General features: G+C 53.1%; 2 protein-coding genes and 1 non-coding gene across 9 annotated transcripts in view; 2 read left to right on the top strand and 1 right to left on the bottom strand.

The window, feature by feature from the left end:
* Positions 1-3,532, top strand: part of CALU (calumenin) — a 33,114-nt gene extending 29,582 nt beyond the window's left edge. For 4 of the 6 annotated variants that reach the window (XM_008258168.4, XM_008258167.4, XM_070069781.1 and 1 more), the window contains exon 7: positions 1,157-3,532. In XM_008258168.4, the coding sequence (XP_008256390.1) occupies positions 1,157-1,261 (105 nt within the window). In that variant the 3' untranslated portion in view covers positions 1,262-3,532. 6 annotated transcript variants of the gene reach the window in all.
* On the bottom strand, positions 145-7,587 carry OPN1SW (opsin 1, short wave sensitive). 2 transcript variants are annotated; one of them, XM_070071305.1, is made up of 6 exons: positions 7,242-7,587; positions 6,794-6,962; positions 6,289-6,454; positions 5,906-6,145; positions 4,860-5,025; positions 145-988 (listed from the first exon to the last, which is right to left on the bottom strand). In XM_070071305.1, the coding sequence occupies exons 1-5, from the start codon at positions 7,585-7,587 to the stop codon at positions 4,906-4,908; spliced, it is 1,041 nt and encodes a 346-aa protein (XP_069927406.1). In that variant the 3' UTR covers positions 145-988; positions 4,860-4,905. The 2 variants fall into 2 exon arrangements, with proteins under 2 accessions (XP_069927406.1, XP_008256452.3); XM_008258230.4 differs by lacking the exon at positions 145-988 and adding an exon at positions 4,120-4,329.
* Positions 7,588-17,598: 10,011 nt separating this feature from the next.
* Positions 17,599-17,670, top strand: TRNAP-AGG (transfer RNA proline (anticodon AGG)). Its single transcript has one exon. It is a non-coding gene; the product is annotated as a tRNA-Pro (tRNA).
* The last annotated feature ends 5,114 nt before the right edge of the window (positions 17,671-22,784 follow it).

Here is a 22,784-nt window from a genome sequence, read left to right on the forward strand (position 1 = left end):
TTCTCTGCACGTCCCCAGGATCTTTGCTTGCTTGCCTTTTTTTTTAATCTCCTGGCTTTGTTATTTCTCTTGTTCCTTACCTATTAATAGGCCTATTCTGCCTACCCAAAGCTAGTTATTTCCTTCTTAAATATATACTTTAAAAATGAAGTCCTTTGTAGTAGTTTAAAAATCAGCTTTTGCTGAGCCTGTTAAAAGTGTCCTTGATCAATGGGCTAAGCATTCAGTTCACTGACAGTGGTGTCATCACTAAGCCCTGTCACCTTTTTCAGAGATTCAGATTCTCTGTTTAAACTGAAAATGAATCTAAGTGTGGGGATTTTTTTAAAGAAGTTTTTTTGAAGATTTATTTATTTATTTCAGAGGTAGAGTTACAGACAGAAAGAGGTCTTCCATCCTCTAGAGCAGTCCAAAGCCATGAGCCAGAAGCCTCTTCTGGGTCTCCCACGCGAATGCAGGGGCCGAAGCGCTTGGGCCCTCTTCCGCCGCTTTCCAAGGCACGTTAGCAGGGAGCTGGGTCAGGAGTGCAGCTGCCAGGACGTGGACCAGGTCCCATAGGATGCCAGCACCACAGGCACTGGCTTCACCCGCTATGCCACAGTGCCAGACCTGGGAACCTTTTTTAAGGGTCGATCTGTCTTGAGTTCCTGCTCTCAGTCGCTTCAGTAGCCAGGTGCTTTGTCCTGAGATAGGGGGGAATGAAGCGTAGACATCCTTGGAAACCTTAGTGCTGTATGAGACGAGTGTCTGAGCCTTGAGGCCCGGCTGATGGCCCGGGCTGGGGAAGGTGTGGACGAGGCTTACGGCCGAGTTCTGTTCCTCCTGCCGGAAGATGGCTCGGGTCACTCTGAAGTGCTCGCCAGGTCTCGACCATCTCCGGCTTGTGCTCCCTATCTCTCTGTAAGGGAACATTCTCCTAGCGAGCGAGCCCCGGTCTGGCCGTTGGGTCGTTGAGCTCTGTGATTCCATCCTTCCTCCGTGAGCTTTCCTGATAACAGAAATATATTCATTGCTGTTTGCTTCCCACTGGGGGCAAAGGAGAGGGTAGAGTTCACATACAATTTAGTAGGAATAATTAGAATGATCGTGTCGCAGTGTTTGTGCCTGTGGTGTGGGAAGTGTGTTCTGCTCAGTCCCTGGCTTTCTCTGGTTTCAGGACGGCAAGCTGACCAAGGAGGAGATAGTTGACAAGTATGATTTGTTTGTGGGCAGCCAAGCCACAGATTTCGGGGAGGCCTTAGTACGACATGACGAGTTCTGAGCCGCAGACAGAGGAGCCTGCGCTGCTTCAAAAGTAATTTATTTTTACAGCTTCTGGTTTCACATGGAATTGTTTGCGCTACTGAGACTGTTAGGACAAACTTGTCAGGACGTGCACAGGCGTCACGAAGCAGTGAAAACCATCCCGTCCCATTCCTCCTGTCTCCGAGGGACTGGAGGGGCCGCGCTCCTGCCGACAGCTCTCATCATGCACTTGTGTTTGCAGGCTGACGCTCTGTGCCGTGTGTAACATGGTGTGTGTTCTGTATTTGTTCTCTAGTTGGGAGTATGATCTGAAGGGTCACACGTGGAGGCAACCATCAGCCTTCTTACTCTTTCTCAACCCCTTGTCTGCCAGTTTTTATAATCTCACTTAACTCATTTTTTAAAGCCTATGATCAATAAGAAATGTTCAGGAGAGAGAAAAGGAAAAATATATCCCCCCCAAATTGTATTTAGAGGGCAAACACTCTTGCCTGTTAAAAGTCCGTTTCCAGGTGGTGGGGGCCACATGTTGTGCTCAGCTGCTGTGGGGCCAGCGGCAGAGCCGCCGTTACCTGGGCAGGGGTAGGTCCTGGGCTGAGCTCTGCTGGACTTGCTTCTGTTCTTCCCCCCACCCCCGAAGCACCAGCTGTTGGCTGATTTTGTCAAGCACAGCACGGTGGGGAAGAGCTGGGGCCAGTGTCTTGAAAACCAATCATGTAGTGAGTGTGCTCTCTTTATAGAACTGTTTCCAGCTCGAAACAGCTAGAAAACTAAAGGAAAAATACGAGTATATTCAGGGCAGGCGTTCTGTTCTGGGTGTGCATCTGTTGAAACGCTCACGGCATAATTATTTGCCTGTTGCAATCACTGTAAGTGCCCCATATGGCGCCTCCTCCCCAGGTGTGCCAAGGAATTGATCTTGGTTTCACTGTAATTAAAGTTCACTCCTTTCCAATCACGTCATCAGCATCGAAAGTGCCTTTACTGAGAGAATGATCGCCGGACGGGGATCTGCCAGAGAACTCTGAGAAGAGAGGATTTGGACCACCTTTTATCAAAGCTTAGGACTTCCCAAAATAGGGGTTTTTTTCCTTCCCTTTCTCTTTTGAACAGTAGTTATATAATAGCAGTATTAGTTACAAGCTTGGCTGCAGTGTTCTTATCTTGTGTGCTGGTTTCCAAAAACCATGTGCTGCTGAATTTACCAGGGATCCTCATACCTCACAACACAAACCACTTACTACCAGGCCTCTCTGTGTCTGCCGGAGAGCTGAGCTCAGGCTCAGAGGCGAGAGGACCTCCCGAGAGAGGCCTCTTTGGTTTGAGGACCACAGCTCGCCCTTCCTGCCTTTGACCGTCACCCCACTCCTCTTCTCCCCCGTCTCTGCCACCAACAGAAACAGATTCATCGTGGATCGGCAGGTTGCCAGTCCTGCCGACCAAAGCGAGGGACGTTGTAGAAAGAGCTGAAGAAACCCCGTCTGTTCCCAACTCCACCTCCCCATATTGTATGTAACATGAACTCTGTCCATTTGGGTCCTTTTCTTACAGATGGGCCTCTTGAGAATTCTTGTATTCCAAGTTTTTAGCCCTCAGGTTACTAAGATAAATATATGTATATATAACCGTTATCATTTCCTGTATCTTTCTGGATAACACGTTCAGGTGATGCTGGGTGAGTATTAATCTGAACCCAGGTATCTCCTTTGGTCTTCCACAATCACGTTGAGCTACTTGGTATGGTAAAAAGCCAGGTGTGATGTGATATCACCCCAGCCTTGGCATTGAGCTCTTGATAATGAATACACTAAGTTTAACTCCAGTATAGGGTAATGGAATCCTCCACCCTCCAAGTTCTCCGTTTATTATAAAGACAACCAGAGAGTGAATGACGCCACCGGCCCTGGCTTCGGGAGGGCGCGTTGTGAACCTTGTGGCGAGAGAGCCTTGCAACCTTGCAACCCTCTCAGTGCAGGGAGCCCAGGCCTGATGTGAAAACCACACACTTAGAAAGCAAGCCTTAGTCTGCCGAAATGGCAGCTTCTGGGTGCCGGGGACCCGGCAGCAAGCAGTGTACCCGAATCTTTCTGATCCATTGGATTCTTTTTTTAGTTTAAATCAAGCCTGAGGCTGATCAACAGTAGCCACACACCCACATCATGTGTTCTGTGAATGCTAGCTCTCTTGAATTTGGATATTGGTTATTTTTTATAGAGTGTAAACCAAGTTTTATATTCTATAATGCAAACAGGTACCTATCTGTTTCTAAATAAAACTGTTGACATTCGTCGTGGGGTATGTGTGTCCTTCATTCTTTAGGAGATGGAACTGTGGCTTGGCACTGGGCACTGGAGAATGACACAGAATAGGGCCCCTCCTTGAAAGGTTGTGCCCCGCCCAGCCCCAGAGGAAGCGCTGCCTCTGCAGAGCTGGCCTCCGCTGCTTCGGGCCCCCCCTCCTTCTCAGTGCAGCTGTAGCCCTCCACGCCTCCCCAGTCTGGAACAGAGGGGAGCCCACTGCTTGTTACCTGATTATTTGATGCCAGGTGCGGGCCACTCCTGAACGCCCACACACTTACCTTCATTCTCATTTCCCAAGGTGCTCTTTCGGGGAGGTGGGGCGTGGAGGAAGGGGATAGAGTATAAGGTAAGGGAATCTTTGGTATAGTTTATAGATGGTGTTAAGATGTGCAAGCTCATCTTGAGAACATCAAGGGAATTAAACTGTTGGCCTTAAATACACAGCTTAAGACGGGTGTCTAGGTGTAGCCAGAGAGGAGGGGCAAGGAGAAAGCACCTGGAGCCAGTCACGCAGGCTGTGGCCATGGCCTTGGCCTTCCCTGCCAAAACCATAACAATGATGCCATAAAGTTCCTTTTTTTTTTTTTTTTAAGATTTATTTATTTATTTGAGAGGCAGAGTTACTGAGTAAGAGAGAGATCTTCCATCCACTGGTTCACTCCCCAAATAGCCCCAGGGACCAGCTGGAGCTATGTCGATCTGAAGCCAGGAGTCTCCCACATGGGTGCAGGGGCCCAAGCACTTGGGCCATCTTCCACTGCTTTCCCAGGTCATTAGCAGGAAGCTGGATTGGAAGTGGAATAGCTAGGGCTCGAACTGGCGCCCATATGGGATGCCAACCCTGCCATAAGTTCTTTCAGACTTTTATTCGGGCAGCCTAGAGGTTGGATTATTTTTTCCTCCTCCACAGTGTTTTCTTAAGTTTGTTCTAACTTGGCATAAGTCATCTCAGGAGAGATCCCCAAAGGGGAAAAAATGACTATTAGCCATGACTGAAGAGTCAGGCATGAGCTTGCTTAAAGTAACCTTATTTGAGGAATTTTTAAAAAGCTCATGGGAAGCACATATTATGAAAAAACTATGCATGGATTTCAGACTTGTTTTACACTAATTGAACTTTTTAATTTCATTTTTCCACAAGTATTTCGAAGTCCCCTCATGTCTACAACTCAGTGCTGAAATGGCCTGTGTGTGGTCTGGTGTCCCAGCTTTGGGGACAGCTTGGTGGGAGGAAGGTGAAAAATTGACTCCAAATCGCCCTCCCTCCCCTTGCCATCCTTTGCTGTAGTTCTGATGGCCCAAGTGCAAACTTACTTAAATGTGAAATCCCAGTTGCCGCAAGCAGGCCAACATAGGATCCTTAGTTGGGGCCAACTCTGCTGGAAGAAACGGTGGAAACTTCCGTCTTCTGCGCACTGGACACGTCAGAATCGTCGGTCATGGGCTTCCCGCACACCATCTCCATGATGCAGCCTCGGAACTGGAGAGGCAAGAGGAGAGGTGCCTCGGCAGGTGAGCATGGAGGAGATGTCACTACCCCCGGTGCCTCAGCACCCTGAACCCGGATCTCAGGTGGTGCTGATAGTATCTTCCTCATCCTAGAGACCAGCTGGGTTCCAGTCTAGAGCTGCCTGCCACGCCGGGTCCACAGTGGTACACCCACAGCACTCTGGCGGGATGAGGCCTCCGGCTTTGCCATAAAAGCAGTGGCAGGTGCAGCCCCACGATACCCCCCGTCCCAAGCACACACACTCCTGAAGGGGCTCCCGGCTGGACAAGAGCTGCCGGTTCTCTTTCTCCCTGGGAGATTGCAAAGCAGTTGTGAATCCATATCAGAGGCTGATGGAAAAAATCATTCAGGAAGTAGGGCTTCTGCTTTACAAGATAGAAGCGCCTATGTTCATCTGAATCGGGGTGTTTTTGTTTTTAAGACTTATCCATTTGAAAGAGAGCTTCTATCTACTGGTTTACCCCCCTAAATGGCTACAACAGCTGGAGCTGGGCCAATCTGAAGCCAGGAGCCCAGGCGCTTGGGCCACCCTCCACTGCCTTCCCGGGCACATTAGCAGGGAGCCAGGTCAGAAGAGGAGCAGCCTATTCATGAAGACTTTCCTCATCCCAGCGTGGAGGCACTTGGTTTTTCTGGCCGAAGTCCTGTCCTCCGTGGGGTCTGTTACCTCATCTTAATGACTCTGCCTCCCTCCCTGTGCCTTCCAGCCTTCCTGGGGGTTCTGTGGCTTCCCTCGTCCACTCCTGGAAACCCTGAGCAGAGTCCAGGTTACTGTAAGCTTAAAGTCTTTGCGGGGATGGGGGACTGGTCTTGAGCCAGGCTCTCCGATGAGTGTGAGTGGAGGCTTTACCTGCTTATTCATGAAGCAGTAGATGATGGGGTTGTAGACACAAGAACTCTTGGAGAAGAAGGCAGGAATGGTGACGAGCCGTAAATCCAGCCCGTGGTTCCGGTTGTTGACCATATACATGGCCAAGGAAGCGTAGGGCACGTAGCAGACACAAAAGGACCCCACCATGACCACCACCATGCGACTCACTTCCCGCTCGGCCTTCTGGGTAGTTGCTGACTCCTGCTGCTGAGCCGCAACCTGAGGCAGAGCAGAGAGCATTGCATCCCTCCCTCTTCCCAGCCCGCGATTCCCAGGCCTCTGGACCCCGTGCTGTTGGGGACAAAACACTCCCCTGGAGCCCCCTAACCCGCTCCTCCCGGCCCCTCTGGAAGGCCACTCACAGCCCGGAGCGTCCTCAGCAGCTGAGCGTACGAGAAGCAGATGATGGAAAGAGGTATGATAAAGCAGAAGATGAAGAGGAACCAGGTGTAGTACTCGCTGCGGTACTTGGTGCCCACGGTGTACCAGTCGGGGCCGCAGGAACACTGCAGGCCCTCCGGGATGAACCTGCCGAGGACCGAGCACTCACCCCGGGAGCAAGCACTCGCTCCCTCTGGGCCCTCCGCGTGCGTGAGCGGGGTGGGAACTGATTCCTGGATCCTCTACTTGGAACCCGGCTTCGGGCAGGGCTGGGTCTCTCCTCACCCACCAGCTGAGGCTGTGACAATTCCAACTGCCGAGCAGACATTGCTCATCCCCCCCCTACATCCCTTTAGCCTCCCCTACACCACCAACTCTAACAGTTAGAGGTCGCGGACTAAAAGCTTACAAAAATGCCCAAGCTTGCTTAAAGCCACGTCCACCTGAGCCGCTAGCTCAGCCAGCACCAAGGCCCTGCACTCTCACCGGCTCCAGCCAAAGAACGGCGGGATGGAGACGCCGACGCCAATGGTCCAGGTCACCAGGACCACTAACAGCGCGTGCTTGGAGCTGAAGCGGAAGTTGCCGAAGGGCTTACAGATGATAATGTAGCGCTCCAAGGCCAGGAAGGCCAATGACCAGCCTGTCACCAGACCTGTGGCGAAATGTAAGAGTAACAGAGGGAGATGGAGCCCCACCCAGCTGGCCGATGGAGTGGATGACAGGTGGGCCAGGGAAGCCCAGAAAGACGGGGTCAGCCTGATGCTTGGACTGGAGTTTGAGAGTCTGGGCTGCTTTTTACCCCGGTCTTCAAAAGAGCACCAAGCTCCTGTCCCCCAGGCTCTTCCAAAAGGGCCCGCTGCAACCCAAAAGCCTGGTTGCAATCCTACAGTGGTGTCCTTGGCCTCTCCCTGGCCCCCTAACCCTGTAATACCTGCGGCAGAGCCCGTGAACGCCTCCAAAGCACAGACAAAGCGGCCAAAGACGAAGTAGCCGTAACAGCTGGCGACGAAGACATTGAAGACGGAGAAGATGCAGGCGAGGAAGCCTGCCAGGGATATGTTGACCAGAATGTAGTTGAGTGGCTGCCGCAACTTCTTGTAGCGCAGCGTGGCCACCAGCACCATGGCGTTGAGGGGTGTCCCTACGAAGAAGACAAAACCCATGAAGGCTGCCTGGAGGTGGAAGGCCCACCTAGGGGCGATGTGGTACTGAGGTCCATCCCACGGCCGCACCGAGGAGAGGTTCTTGAACAGATAAAACTCCTCTTCCTCTGACATCGTGTTCCTGGGATGCCCCCACCCCCTCGGGTTCCTCTTATAGATTATCCCTCCACCATACTCGCCCCCCCAGCACAGCCCCTCCTCCAAAGACACTTGGGCTCTGTGAGCGATCCTAAGCTTCCCATGGCCAGAGCTTGGGATTAGAGAGCCCTGAGCCCCACCTAAACCTCCTTTTGTGCTCCCAAAGCCGATTGTTTGTTCTTCAGAGGATAACAGATTGGGGTCAAAGAATCCAGATATGCAGATATCCAAGGCCTGGGGAACGCTGACCCATATTCAGCCATGGCGCTGCTGCCACCTTGTTTTGCTTTTGTCCTTTCAATGACACCATGGAGGACACCCCTCTCCCTCTGGCAGCTGGCACAACTACATCGTGAAGGGTCACACCTGATCTGCCCCTCTGTGGAAGGTGTCCACCCCAGTCCCCTCTGCAGAGAGGCTGGGAGGAAGGGCAGGCAACAGGGACCACCCTGGAGAGGCAGCTCAAGCATCCCCAGCCAGGCGGCCCCGATCTGTCCGTGCTGAGCCTACCTCCAGCCGGGCCCTCACACCATGCTCGCGCCTACCCAGTGCCCCGGCGGCCATGCTTCCTCCTACCTGTCCATCAGGGCCCCACCCAGCCCTCAGCCCACTGCAGAGGTGCCAACTCCGCTCTCTGCGCTGGTTGAGTCCTGGCTGCTCCACTTCCGATCCGGCTCTCTGCAAATGGCCTGGGAAAGCAGTGGCAGATGGACTAAGTTCTTGGCCCCCTGCAGCCACGTGGGAGACCCAGAAGCAGCTTCTGGCTTCGACCTGGCCCAGCTCTGGCCATTGCAGCCATTTGAGGAGTGAAGATCTTTCTGAGGTGGAAGATCTTTCTGTCTCTCCTTTATGTAACTCTGCCTTTCAAATAAATAAATAAGTCTTTAAAAAAAAAAAAAAAAAAAAAAAGCAAGCCCCAAGTTCAATGTGATCAACTAGTAATTTAACTCTGTTAAAGAGAAACTAAGGACTCCCAGTGGAAGACAGGATTATCCAGTCTCTAAAGTGTGCTGCTTGTATGCTCTAATATACAATAAAAAGTAAGAGAAGAAAATGAACAGAGGTCTCAGGAAATGTGACCTAAAGCCAACAGAAAAAGCAACCAATAGAACCAGATCCTAAGATGACCCAGAAGTTGTCATCAGCAGAAAGACTTTTAAACACAATTTTATTTTACCTTAAATCAATTTTAAGTGTTTGTTTATTTTCATCGACTTAAGAGAGAGAGCTCTTTCATACACTGGTTCACTCCTGATGCCTGCAACAGCCAAGGCTGGGCCAGGCCAAAGCCAGGGACCCAAGAACTCCATCCATGTCTCCCACTTGGGTGACAGGACCCAAGCACTTGAGCTGTCATCAGCTGCCTCCCAGGAAGCATACAGAGGAAGCTAGAGTGGAAGTGGAGGAAGCAGGACTTGAACCAACACCCTGAGATGGGGTGCCAGCATCCCAGCAGGGACTTAACCAGCTGTATCACAAAACCCGCCCCAAACAGCCCTTTAAATATGTTCAAGGAATGAAAGGGGAAAAATGACTACCATGAGCTAACAGATCGCAACAAAAGAATGGGAAGAACACAAAGACCAAAGGGGAAGTCCAGAACTGAAAAGTACAGTAAGCGGGCACTTCAGAATGCTTATGGGAAGTATGCATTATGCAAACCACGCATGAATGTGAATATTAAGACTAGTTGTTGAAGGGCTGTGGCTGTGGCATAGCAGGTAAAGCCCCCGCCTGCAGCGCCAGCATCCCATTCGGACGCCGGTTCGAGTCCCAGCTGCTCCTCTTCTGATCCAGCTCTCTGCCATGGCCTGGGAAAGCAATAGAAGATGGCCCAAGTGCTTGGGCCCTTACACCCATGTGGGAGATCCAGAAGAAGCTCCTGGCTCCTGGCTTCGGATCAGTACAGCTCCTGCCATTGTGGCCATCTGGGGAGTGAACCAGCGGATGGAAGACTCTCTCTCTCTCTCTGCCTCTGCCTCTCTGTAACTCTTCCTTTCAAATAAATAAATAAATCTTAAAAGAAAAGAAAAAGAAAAAAAAAAAAAAGACTAGCTATATCACACACCACGTCCCATATCAGAGTGCCCGGGCTCTGGCTCTTGATTCCAGCTTCCTCCAAATGCAGACCCTGGGAGGCAGCAGTGATGGCTCAAGCGACTGGATTCCTGCCACCCACATGGGAGACCTGGATGGAGTTCCCAGCTCCCCGGTTTGTCCTGGCCTGGTCCTGGCCTGGTCCTGGCCTAGTTCTGGCCACGGGGGCACTTCAGAAGTGAATAAGCAAATGGGAGTGCTCTCTCTCTCTGCCTCAAATAAATAAAAAATGTAATAAAGTGCTGAAGACACCTCACACTAGCACACAAGAACCAACCGCTATGTTTTTAGCCTACAGACTTGAGTAACAAAGTTAATGCAAACCTACAACTAAATAAATGATGTATGAAACAAAAACTTTTTTTAAATATTTGTTTATTTGAAAGGCAGAGCCAGAGAGAGAGAGGTCTTCCATCCGATGGTTCACTCCCCAGATGGCCGCAACAGTCGGAGCTGCGCCGATCTGAAGCCAGAAACCAGGAGCTTCTCTCAGGTCTCCCATGCAGCTGCAGGGGTCCAAGGACTTGGACCACCTTCCACTGTTTTCCCAGGCCAGAGCAGAGAGCTGGATCGGAAGTGGAGCAGCTGGGACTTGAACTGGCACCCATATGGGATGCCGGCACTCCAGGCAGCGGCTTCACCTGCTAAGCCACAGCTCCGGCCCCACAAAATCTTCTTAAAACCTTATGCATAGATTCGGAATTTGACCCACAATAAACAGCTCTTAATTCCATTTCCATAAACTTCCTATGTCCTCTCAGTGGCTTCACAGTGGAGTAGACAGCAGGAGGAGCATCCCTGGACCTGCAGACGGAACGGCAACAAAAGGGACTCCCGGAAAACCCTCTGACTCTTGGAAAGAAGCAAAATCTAGCTAAACACACCATGCGTCAAACAAGAAATCTGAAGGGAAATTTGAAATAATTTTGAGCTGAATGACAATGAAAACAATGACTCAAACTTGAGGGATGCAGCCAAAGCAGTGCTTAGAGAGAAATTCATAGCTTTAAGCACTTACATTATATCAGTGTTTAAAATATAAACTTTTAGAGGCAAGTATTGTGGCACAGCAGGTTAAGCCAGCACCTGAGATACCCACATTCCACATCAGTGTCTTCTTCCAGTCCCGACTGCTCCACGCCTGATCCAGCTCCCTGCTAATGTGCCTAAGAAAGCAGCCGGTGTGGGCCGGCACTGTGGCTCAGTGGGTTAACACCCTGGCCTGAAGCGCTGGAATCCCATATGGGCACCAGTTCTAGTCCCGGCTGCTCCTCTTCTGATCCAGCTCTCTGCTATGGCCTGGGAAGGCAGTAGAAGATAGCCCAAGTCCTTGGGCCCCTATACCTGTGTGGGAGACCCGGAAGAAGCTCCTGGATCTTGGCTTTGGACTGGCGCATTTCTGGCCATTGCAGCCAATTGGAGGGTGAACCATTGGATGGGAGACCTCTCTCTCTCTCTGCCTCTCCTCTCTCTGTGTAACTCTGACTTTCAAATAAATAAATAAATCTTAAAAAAAAAAAAAAAAGAAAGAAAGAAAGAAAGAAAGAAAGCAGCCGGTGATGGTCCCAGCTGTCCCAGGCATTTGGGAAGTGAGCCAACAGATGAAAGAGTCTGTCTGTCTGTCTCTCTCTCTCTGCCTTTCTTTCTTTTATTTCTTTATTTTCATCACTCTGCCTTTCAAATAAGCTATTTTAAAAATTGTAGTGATCAAGAAGTTGAAGAAGAGTAGCTTAAACCCAAAGCAAATGGAACACTAAAGAGCAGAAAGCTATGAAACTTAAGAACAGAAAATCCATGAAACTGAACCTGAACCTGAACGCACAGCCTTCTCCTGCCTCAAGCCCCTCCCCAACAGGAACGCAGCCATCAGTTACGGGCTCCCCAGTGCCCTCGTGGCAGGAACTCGCCCACCATCACCATTTTAAAGACTCCTAGATGCTACAAGGGAGGCAAGTACTTTCCCTAACTGAGCAGAATGTGGGGCTTTGAAAGGAAACTCAGAAACGTGCCAAGGCCTAGGGAGGGTTTACGGCCACCTGGCACACAGAGTGGAACCCAGGTTCCCCGATTCCCAGTCCGCTGCCCTCAGAAAGTCAGTGTCCACACCAAGTTTCTGTCATTCAGAGAGGGATGCACTGGGGCCAGCACTGTGGCACAGGCGTCCCCCGGGGGAACACCAGCTCACGTCCCAGCTGCTCTGCTGCCCGTCCAGCTTCCTGGGAAAGCACGCGATGTGCTGTGGGAGACCCTGCTGCGCTCCTGGCTCCTGGCTTTGGCCTGGCCTCAGTAGCCATTGGAACCATCTGGGAGAATGAACCAGTGGATGGAAGGTCTCTTTCTCTCTCTGTCTCTCCCTCTCTCTCTTTGTGTCACTTTGTCGTTCAAATAAAATGAATCTTTTTTAAAAAGAAAAAATGGATTGATAGGCATCAGGGGCCTCTCCAGTGGGGCAGCAGAGCGCAGGGTGACAATGTCCCCCAGTGCTCAGGTCTGCATAGGTCCAAAGGCGAGGCAGCCGCAGAAGGAGGAGCTGGACGCGGGGTTCAGCAGAGAACCATGCCGGGCTGGGCTCGAAGCTCCTGCAGGCCAGGCTAGGACCTCATTCTTCCCAGGGAGTCATGGGCAGTTTTCCGGCTTGGACATGCAGCTGAGTCTCCGACAGTCATTCTCCAGCCATTCTCCAGCCGCCATGCTCAGTCTTTCAGGACAAAGGAGTCAGACTAGTGCGGTAGCAAGGGCGGCTCCCACAGCAGACTTGCCTTCCACCGCTCACTGGCCACAGGGCCTTGGGACATGGTCTCTCTCAGCCTCTTCCTGCATGTGCAAAACGGAGCTCTCCGGAGCCTTGTACCTGAAGTGTGTTGGGTTGTATGGGACATCCGCTATGGAGCTATCAGCCCAGAACTCAGCACACATTACACGCCAAAGGTATACTTGCATCAGAGCTCTCCCACCCTCCTGAGGCCACCATACCCAGCTCCGGACAAATCCAACAGAAAAATCTGTGTAGCGAGACCGTCTCCTCCCGTCCTCCCCTGGAGCCCCCTCCGTTGACCTCACCCCCTTCCATATCAGCGGCCGCTCTCCCAGGATTGTTCTCTCCCCAGGACTCTAGGCTGGGCGTGAGCCTGGAGGCCCCTGTGCCAGGCCAGCCGCTCTCCTGCAGAGGGGTCTGGCCTGGCCCCCAGTCTGAGCCTGCACTGGGTTTTCTGGCAGCCATGCACATTGGGGACTTCCCAGGGAGCTTGCAGTCCATAAAAGAAATTGTTTTCACACATGGGGTCGTGCAGGTGTTCCTGTGGCCTGGGGCCTTGCACGGAGGGGTCTGGCCATGCTGAATTTCACCCTGCGGAGTGCGCCCTGTCACTCCAGCTTGGCCAGACCTAACGCAGTCTCACCGGTGTGCTGGCCACACCTCCTGAACACACAGCACAGGAGTCACCCGGAGCTCGCCAGAAGGGAAGCGGGGAGGGTGTGCATGGGGACCATGGACCATGCTCTGTTCCCTTGCACAGCACTTTGGCTTGGCTGCCGCCTCCTCCTGGCTGTCCGCCTGCCTTTCCTCTCTAGTCCCTTGCCTGGCTCTTCCTCAGCACAAGTATTTCTCAAGAGGGGCTTCGTGAGAAAGCAGGGAGACCCAGGCCCCACCGCCCTTTCCTGCATCAGCCACCCTCCCCTCCCAGGCCGGAGGACAGGCCAGAGCTCTAAGCCTGGCTCCCTCTCAGGGGTCATCAGCTGAACCCAAGACCAAGGTTAGAAATGCTCTTATTCCTCTAAGCGTAGGCATGCAGAAGAAAACTACTTGCAGGGCCAGCATTGTGGAGCAGAGTTAAGCCGCTGCCTGTGACATGGGCATCTCATATCAGAGCTGGCAGCAAGTCAGAGCTGCGGTTCGAGTCCCGGCTGCTCCACTTCCAATGAAGCTCCTAGCTAATGTGCCTGAGGAGGCAGTGGAAGATGGCCCAAGTGCTTAGGCCCCTGCACCCATGTGGGAGACCCAGATGGAGTCCCTGGCTCCTGACTTCGGCCTGGCCCAGCCCTGGTTGTTGCAGCCATTTGGGAAGTGAACCAGCAGATGGAAGATCTCTCTCTCTCTCCCTCTCTATCATTCTGCCTTTCAATAAATAAATAAATATTTTTTAAAAAATAATACAAGCTCATTTTGTCACAAAAACTTTTAGAAATGCATGCACAGTCATTTTTCAAAATGAATTTTCCATGAACTTGTTGAAGAGGCCATGAATCCAACGTGGGAACAAAAGAAACAGAAGTGGCCAATGAGAGGCGGGAATGGAGCTGAAATCCAATCCCCTGTGGACTTGCTGCCAGCGCCCTCGGATTCCCCAGCTGCTCATTTACGGGTGCAAAGGGTCCCACCTGCAGGGCCAAGGCTCCCTCCCTGGGGACTTCACAGAGGCGGCTCTGCTGGGGCGTGAGGAACTGAGCAGACACAGCAGGCAGCTTCGGGGGGCCTGGGCCTGTGAGCAACCCCTCATCACCCTGGCAATCGGAACCACCCGGACCAGGTCCCAAGGCAGGGCTGCGCCGAGCGCTCTGCTGCAGGCTCACACTGCATCCCCCCTCCCCTTCCCAAATGGTGCTATCGCCGCTTAGTGCTTATTTCTGATATAATTTCTGTTTTGAGTGGAAAGTTAAAAAAAATGGAAGTTTTTCCCATCTGCCTTGTAGCAACTCAGTTATTTTCTACAGAGGCAGCCTGTGATAGCTTTTTGATCTATATATCAAATACATATATATTTAAAGATTTACTTATTTACTTGAGAGGCAGAGTTACAGAGAGAGAGGGAGAGACAGAGAGAGAGGTCTTCCATCCGCTGGTTCATTCCCCAAATGGCCACAAAGGCTGGAGCTGAGCCAATCCGTAGCCAGGAGCCAGGAGCTTCTTCCAGGTCTCCCGTGTGAGGGCAGGGCCCAAGCACTTTGGCCATCCTCCACTGTTTTCTCAGACCACAGCAGAGAGCTGGATCAGAAGTGGAGCAGCTGGGACACGAACCGGACCCCTTTTGGGTTGCTGGCACCGCAGGTGGAGGCTTAACCCGCTACACTACAGGGCTGGCCCCATATCTGTGACTTTCTGACCTCCAAGGTTCTTCAATCCAGGGACAAGACAAGGAAATCATCCATGGATCTGCCTGCCTCAAAGCTACCCTCCCAGGGCCGGCGCTGTGGCCCAGCCGGTTAACGCCCTGGCCTGAAGCACTGGCATCCCATACGTGTGCTGGTTCTAGTCCCGGCTGCACCTCTTCTGATCCAGCTCTCTGCTATGGCCTGAGAAAGCAGTAGAAATCGGCCCAAGTCCTTGGGTCCCTGCACCCGTGTGGGAGACCCAGAAGAAGCTCCTGGCTCCTGGCTTTGGATCAGTGCAGCTCTGGCCGTTGCGGCCATCTGGGGAGTGAACCATCGGATGGATGGAAGACCTCTCTCTCTCTCTCTCTCTGCCTCTCCTCTCTCTGTGTAACTCTTTCAAATAAATAAAATAAATCTTTAAAAAAAAAAAAAAAGCTACCCTCCTGCCTGGAAGAGCGTAAGGAAACATCAGATTCCATCTAGAAAAGTCTATGTATGGCTTCTTCCATGAGACACAAACGAGAGATGGAGGACCTTGGGACAAGGCCACAGTCATGTTAGCCGGAAGCCAACCGAAGGCAGGTGTCAACGGATTCCCGCAGGGCAGCTGCTCCCTCGCCCCCGGAGTGTGGGGTTAGGGTTGTCACAGCAGCCGAGAAGGGATTCCTGATTGCTAAGGGACAGGATGCTGCTGCACACAGGCCACACAAAGAAGCCCGGTGCCGCCCACATTCCAGCGGCAGCCTCCCGGGAGGAGCAGTGGCGGGGGCCCAAGCCCAGTCTCAGCTTTGAGGCATTTTCAGCTAGGAAGATGTCCCTGCAGGAGGCCCAGCAGCAGCAGCGTCACTCCCTGGCCCCCGGCGCACCCAGCCGGCGCAACAATGCCGGGAATGCGCGCTGAGGTAATAGGGCGACAGACCGAGTGGGCTTTCTAGAAGCCAGTTTAAGGCTGGGAACAGCTACCCAAAAAAGTCTCTCGCGGTTGCCTTTCTCGCTGGCCAGGATGAGTGAGCGGAGCCAGCTCTCTTCTCCAGACACGCCTAGAACTTTCTCCTCTGGGGACACACGAGGGCTGGTGCAGCCCTTCTGTGAGTTCAGGTCACTAGGAAGCCCCCTCCGAGGGCTGGAGAGACGGCCCCCTCCTGTCTCTGGCTTCTACCGCAAGCCAGGCAGTGAGGCTCGCCCTGGACGTCTGTCACGTTGGTGGGTTTGTGCACACACCCAAGAGTTTCTTTCTTCTTTCATTCACTCACTCATTCATTCATTTTCATTCATTCATTCATTCATTTGACAGCCATTTGCTAAGGGACCAACAAGAGTTGTGCTGTGAATTAAAAGAGATTAATCAGGTGAAATGCTTCTATAAGGCCGGCCCCCACGCAAGTCCCCTGGGGGGTTGTCCGCATTGTCAGCAGGATGATGGGGGGCGGGGGGGGGGTGGCGGGACACGCAGGGAGCTCTTGGTTTCTAGGAGCCAGCCGGGGGCCCAGGCACAGTGGAAACACAAAAGAGCCAGCCTGGCTCAGCCCACTGGGGCCTCAGCTCCTGAGGTGGGATCTTGCCCCTCCCTCTCCTCTGGGAACTTCCCAACCTGTTGGACCCCCAGCCAGGCCAGGCCAGCCTTGGAGGGTCTTTCCCAGCTGTGCCCTGGGCAGGATGAGCGGGACAGGCTGGGTGTGCAGGGACAGGGCAGGTCTCTCTCTGTCCCTGGTTTTCCAGAAAGTCTGCGTTGGCAGTGGGCTCTGCATGGCAAGCAGGCTTTGCATTCAGACAAAGGCACAGAGGCTGAACGTAGGCAAGTTTCAGCGTTCAGATGAACGTGACGTTGAGGCTGAATTTAGGCCAGTGTCTTCATCCCACAGTGGGAAGAGGGACGCTGGATTGTGCAATGGTTTTAAAAAGTTGTCTGTAAAGCCCTGAGCACACCCACAGGGGGTGTGAGAGCTGCCTTATTAGGCCTTATCCCCCTGCAGGGTGCTATCCTCACCACCGCTTCCTTTTGGACAGCACCTGGCGTCTATGGTTACCGAGTAAGGTTTATTTTATGTGAGAGGCAGAGAGAGAGGAAAAATCTTCACCTCCCAAAAGGGCCATTGGCCACAGATTCACTTCCCAAATGAGGCCATTGGTCACCTCAGCCTGAGGACATCAGTCACATCAGCCTGAGGTGGGCAGATTTCCCCTCATCCGGGTACTTCCCAGGTCACAGCAGAGAGCTGGACTGGAAGTGGAACAGCTGGGACTTGAACCAGCACCCATATGGGATACCAGAACTGCAGGCAGCAGCTTTATGTGCTAGGCCAAAGTGCCAGCCCTAAAACATAGGGACTTAGCAAGGGCCACCTAGTGGGGGGTGACCAGGGGTAGGCCAGGGGCCCTCACCTACGAGTCTATGGCTTTGCAGAGTTTTTCCCTGGTGGTCCGGCCATGAGATGAGAAAGAAGGCAGGCTCTTACCTGGGTGCAAGGGGTCCCAGGCAGGTTGCCCCAGGATGTGGTGGGAGCTAGAGCCCCCCTTCCCAACAGCCCCTCTGTGAACCCCACTGGGTAGCAACCTGGGGAGAGCTGGCTGATCACCCGGAAGAGCAGCTCAGCCCAGACAGGGGCGTCCACGTGGTTCCGCGGTGGGCTGGGAAGGAGCAGGAGGCTGCCCCGGAGCGAGGCCTGCTGGAGAGCCGCCGGCCTGGGCTGGGCGCCAGCCTGGGAGCCGGAGGAGGGGCCGCCTCTAGGAACCACAAACTGGCGCTGCTACTGCTGCTGAGGTGGCAAGGAGGACACATCTGGCCAGAGGGAAAGCATCAGTGGCTCGTTGGTCTAGGGGTATGATTCTCGCTTAGGGTGCGAGAGGTCCCGGGTTCAAATCCCGGACGAGCCCTGCTTTTCTTTTCCTGCTGTACTGCTCACCCTGGGCATGTGTCCTTAAAGGGCTCTAATAACAGTCTCCCTGTTAGCCACTGAGGCCAAACCCGCAGGACGGGGCTGGCACGGCAGCTAAACAGTGAGTGATCCGGATAGGCTGCGGGCTGGTTCTCAGTCAAAGTCAAAAACAGACAGGCTCTTGATGTAAAACCCGTCATGAAGCCACCAGACTTCAAAGTCCCAACACTAGGATTGAAGGTCAGACTCGACGTCTGTTTTCCCCTTAGGGAAATAGGAAGAATAATGCTTATTCCAGCTGTTGGATTACATCAGAGGCTGCAACGCACCTTCAGGCACAGGATTGCTAGGAATAATACTAAGAACAAAGGGAATCTAGACTGGACTCCTGGTGCCACAAGAGACGAGACAAGGATAGCCACCTCCTCATCCAGCACCCTTGGAAACTCACACAGAGATGTTGAGCAAAATAGAATTTTCAAAATTAAATATGGGGATCGATGTTCGGGTTAAGACCTCCCCATCCCACGTCAGAGTGCCTGGGCTCAATGCCTGGCTCCAGCATAGCGTGGTGAGCCACCCCCCTACACCGGCATCCCATGTGGGTGTTAGTTTGAGACCCAGCTGCTCCACTTCCTACCCAGCTCCCTGCTAATGTGCCTGGGAGGACATCAGAGGATGACCCAAGTGCTTGGGCCTCTGCCACTCACGTGGGAGACCGGCTCCTGGCTCCTGGCTTCATCCTGGCTCAGCCCCAGCCATTGCAGCTGCTTAGAGAGTGGACGGGTGCAGGGCCTATGGGGTCCCGCGTGTTAAATGCATCTGAGACAGGACCAGGCATGCTCTCCTTACTGAGCATGAGCAGCAGGAAATCATGAAAGTGTTAAAGGCAAAAGCACAGAGTCAGAAAGATAAAAAAAAAAAATCATTTGGAGCAATTTAAAAAAGTCAATAATTGCAACCTGTTTAAAAGATATATTTATTTTTTAAAGATTTATTTATTTGAAAGGTGGAGATAGAGAGCAGGAGGGATAGAGAGAGCAAGAGAGATCTTCCATCTGCTGGTTCACTTCTCAAATGGCTGAATGGCTGGAACTGGGCCAGCCTGAAATCAGAAGCCAGAAGCCTCTTTCTGGGTCTCCCACACGGGTGCAGGGGCCCAAGCACTTGGGCCATCTTCTGCTGCTTTCCCAGACCACAGCAGAAAGCTGGATGGGAAGAGGAGCAGCTGGCACTCGAATCAGCACCCATGTGGGATGTCCATGTCACAGGCAGTGTTTTACCCACTACGCCACAATACCAGCCCCAAAGAGGTGATATGTTTGTTTATTTATTTATTTGAAAGGTAGAGTGACAGGGCAGGGGCGGGAGAGACAGAGGTCTTCCATCCACTGATTTACTATCCAGATGGCTGCAAGGGCCGGAGCTGAGCTGATCCGAAGCCAGGAGCCAGGAGCTTCCTCCAGGTCTCCCACGGGGGTGCAGGGGCCCAAGCACTTGGGCCATCTTCCAGGGCTTTCCCAGAGAGCAGAGAGCTGGATCGAAAGTGGAGCAGCCGGAACAGGAACCAGCACCCATATGGGATGACAGTGCCCCAGGAGGAGGCTTAGCCCACATAGCCACAGCTCCAGCCCACGGCTCCTGGCTTCGGATTGGCCCAACTCCAGCCATTGTGGTCATTTGGAGAGTGAACTAGTGGATGGAAGATTCTCTCACTTGCTCTCTCTGCCTCTGCCTCTCTGTAACTCTACCTTTCAAATAAATAAAATAAAATACGAGATAGAAATAAGGGTGTTGTAGAATGTCACAGATAACATGTTCCAAGGTCTTTCTACCACTCAGGAAAATAAAGGTGGTACTGGTTGACTACTAACTTAAGTAAGAATGTTTGGAGAATATGTAAGGAGGTGGTCACTGGGAGGGTAGAAATAGAATGTGTCCCTTCCAAATCGGCGGGGCCAGGGGTGAGATCATAAAGTAAATGAAGGCAGCTTTAGTGGTGTTGAATTCAACTGGCCCTCTGTAGAGCAGCTAGTGAGGTCTAAGGTGCACCTGCTCTTGAGCAGCAAAGTCATATCTACAAACCTGCCTTAGGAGAGTGCTCATGTGTATGCCAACGGGGCATGCAGAGAACTGCACACTGCAGGGTTTCATTTCGTTTTTTAAGATTTATTTATTTACTTGAGAGGCAGAGTTACAGACAGCCAGAGATATCTTTCATTTGCCGGTTCACTCCCCAAATGGCCGCAATGGCCAGAGCTGGGCCAATCCGAAGCCAGGAGCCTGGAGCTTCTTCTAGGTCTCGAAGGCGGGTTCAGGGGCCCAAGCACTGGGGCCGTCTTCTGCTTTCCCAGGTGCATTAGCAGAGCGCTGGATCAGAAGTGGAGCAGCAGGGACTTGAACCGGCGCCCACAGGGGATGCTGGAACTGCAGGTGGATTTTCAACCTACTACGCCACAGGCCAGCCCCTGCAGTGGGTTTAAGATTTATGTGTTTATGAGTCAGAGACAGAGAGAGACAGAGAGCACTCGCATCTGCTGGTTCATTCCCCAGATGCCTGCTACGGCTGACCCGGAACAGGCTGAAGCTGGGAACTGGAAATTCAATCAATCCAGGTCTGTCAGGTGGGTGGCAGGAGCCCAAGCACTTGCGCAGTCCCCTGCAGTGTTATTGTCCGTATGGAGAACCGGAAACAGCCTAAATGTCCATTAGCAAAGAAGCGGTGAAGCGCGATTCGTTCAAGCACACGAGCTGGAGCGCTCTGAGACAAGGATGAGGTTTAAAATGAATGAGAAAAAAAGCAAATTTACAGGAGCATGTGCACAACACAACGCCATTTCAATCTGTTCCTCAGACACACAGATCAAAACTCTGCATTGCTTATGGCCATAAAGTTAAACTGCAAAGTCACAACCAGATGGCTACCCTGAATCAAATGAGCCAAGATGTGGTGGAGCTGGGGTTCAGTCTGTGTACGTGGATATGCTGTGTTCTCTGTACTGTGCCTGTCTGTATGTTTCAAATGCTCATATTTTGCTTCCTAATGAAAGTATCTAGTCATTTAGAAATAAACGTAGGGGCTGGCAAGGTGGCATAGCAGGTTAAGCTGCCACCTGCGGTGCCAGCCGGCATTCTGTATGGACACTAGTTCAAATCCTGGCTGTGCCGCTTCCAGACCAGCTCCCTGCTGGTGCACCTGGGGAGGCAGAAAGGATGGCCCAAGTGCTTGGGCCCCAGCACCCACGTGGGAGACTGGGATGGAGCTGCAGGCTCCTAGGCTTCCGCCTTGGGCCAGCCCAGTCATTGCAACCATTTGGGGAGGGAACCAGGGGATGGAAGATCTCTCTCTCTCTCTCTCTCTAACTCTAACTCTAACTCTAACTCTAACTCTAACTCTAACTCTAACTCTAACTCTAACTCTGCCTTTCAAATAAATGAAATAAATCTTAAAAGAAAGAAAGCAAGAGAGGAGGAAAGGAAGAGGAAGGTGGAGGGGACTAACTGGCTGCATCAGTCCTCAGAGAGGATGAGCTCCTGGATGGGATTAGGAGGGAGGGCAAGTGCTCAGTCCAGGGATTATGAGGATTAACCCAGATCATCCCCTAAGCTGATCACCTAGCTGACCTGCCCACCGCCACTTCCGGCCCTCCGGAGCTGCCTCCATGGACCGCAGCCCACCTGCCCCACACCTCCTGGACTCTCCCCCCTCATCCTCAGCCCAGTCCTGGGGTAGCCAGGTTGTGTCCTAGTTTGACTCCTGGAGATAGATGATTCAAGTGCACCTTGCATGTTCTCAAACTCCAAGTTAAACAAGCAGGTGACCTGCACCCCAGGAGCCAGGGAGAGACTCGTTCTAGCTCTGAGGATCAGAGCTGCCAGGGAGAATGACAGCTTCCTCCTCTGTCTCTCCCTTTGTCCACCAAGTGGTCAGCCGTCAAGGCCGTGGCGAGAGCCTGACCCTACTGGTGGAGACAGAACCAGAGAGGCTGGCTGTGCTGGGGCGGAAAGAACAGCCTCTTGGATGTGGGTCCCCAGAGCTCCACGCTCCCCAAGCCCCCCGTGCCAGCCCCTTCCAAGCGTCCCGACGACTCCCCACACCCCCGGCTTCAGCAGAGCTGCTATTTCCCGCTCACTGGGCTCTTCTGGCCGCAAGGTCTGGAGCAAGTGCAGGAAACACCCCCGACCTGTGTTCACCATTTCTCAGCGCCTCAGGCTGCGGGGGGGGGGGGGGGGACCGAGCCAAGGGGACAGGAGAGGGGCTGGGGAGTAAGGGACTTGCAGGCAACGTTCTTGCTAATGGGCACCGTGGACTGCACAGGATGTCGCCCTCTGCTCACTGCTAAGACAGCATTACCTGTGCTTGACTTGTACACGCGCCTTCTGTGCCTCAGGTACTCTGACCGATGCTGGAGACACAAGGTCTAAGATACTTCCCAACCTTCAAGAAGCTGGGCACACAGGATCCTCGCCCCCCACCACCATGCTGGGAGGCGCAGAGCCCAGAGAGGGCATCCCCTGGGGAGCAGATGAGGCCTTCCACGTGTAGGGCCTGGGAATCCGGGAGGAGGAGGCGCAGGGGTGAATGAAGGCAGACAGCCCTTCTAGGTGCCCCCCCCAACCTGGCGGCGGATATGCAAGAGAAGGGGTCTGTGCGCCTCGGGTTTAGGGATCTCCCACGTTTCTGAGAGGTGACAACTGCCTCGGCAATCCAGCGCCCGCAGCCACTCCCTGAATGCGTGGACGGTTGAATAAGAAGCCCTTTGGGACCCCACTGCTCCCTTCCACTGGAGTGACCATGGCAGACTTCGGCGGGGGCGTGGTTTGCAGCCACTGGGTGTGGGCCGGAGGGAGACAGAGCGGGACGGTGAAGGGGTCTTCGGGCCCGGGGCTGTGGCTGGGTGGGCGTCCAGGGAACACGGAGGGCTCAGGCCCCGCAGTGCTCATGTCCCGGCCTGGCTTCCCCCACGAAGGCGCTTGGAGGGGGTCACCGCGCTGCGGGGATGGGCACCTTGCCCTTCCTCCGCAGTCATTGGGCAGGACCGGGCCCCGACACCGGCCGCAGAGGCGTCCCTGCCACCACAGCAGATGGATGTGGCCGCTCCTTGTCGGGGC

This window comes from Oryctolagus cuniculus, chromosome 3 (genome assembly GCF_964237555.1).
Source record: "Oryctolagus cuniculus chromosome 3, mOryCun1.1, whole genome shotgun sequence".
NCBI lineage: Eukaryota > Metazoa > Chordata > Mammalia > Lagomorpha > Leporidae > Oryctolagus > Oryctolagus cuniculus.

Excerpts from the sequence above, each read along its gene's own strand:
- OPN1SW (XM_070071305.1), bottom strand. The coding sequence starts at position 7,587 with ATGTCAGAGGAAGAGGAGTTTTATCTGTTCAAGAACCTCTCCTCGGTG. Across the intron at positions 6,146-6,288 it reads TGCTGAGGACGCTCCGGGCT|GTTGCGGCTCAGCAGCAGGA; the intron begins GTGAGTGGCCTT and ends GCTCTGCCTCAG. Across the intron at positions 5,026-5,905 it reads ACTGCTTCATGAATAAGCAG|TTCCGAGGCTGCATCATGGA; the intron begins GTAAAGCCTCCA and ends TTGCCTCTCCAG.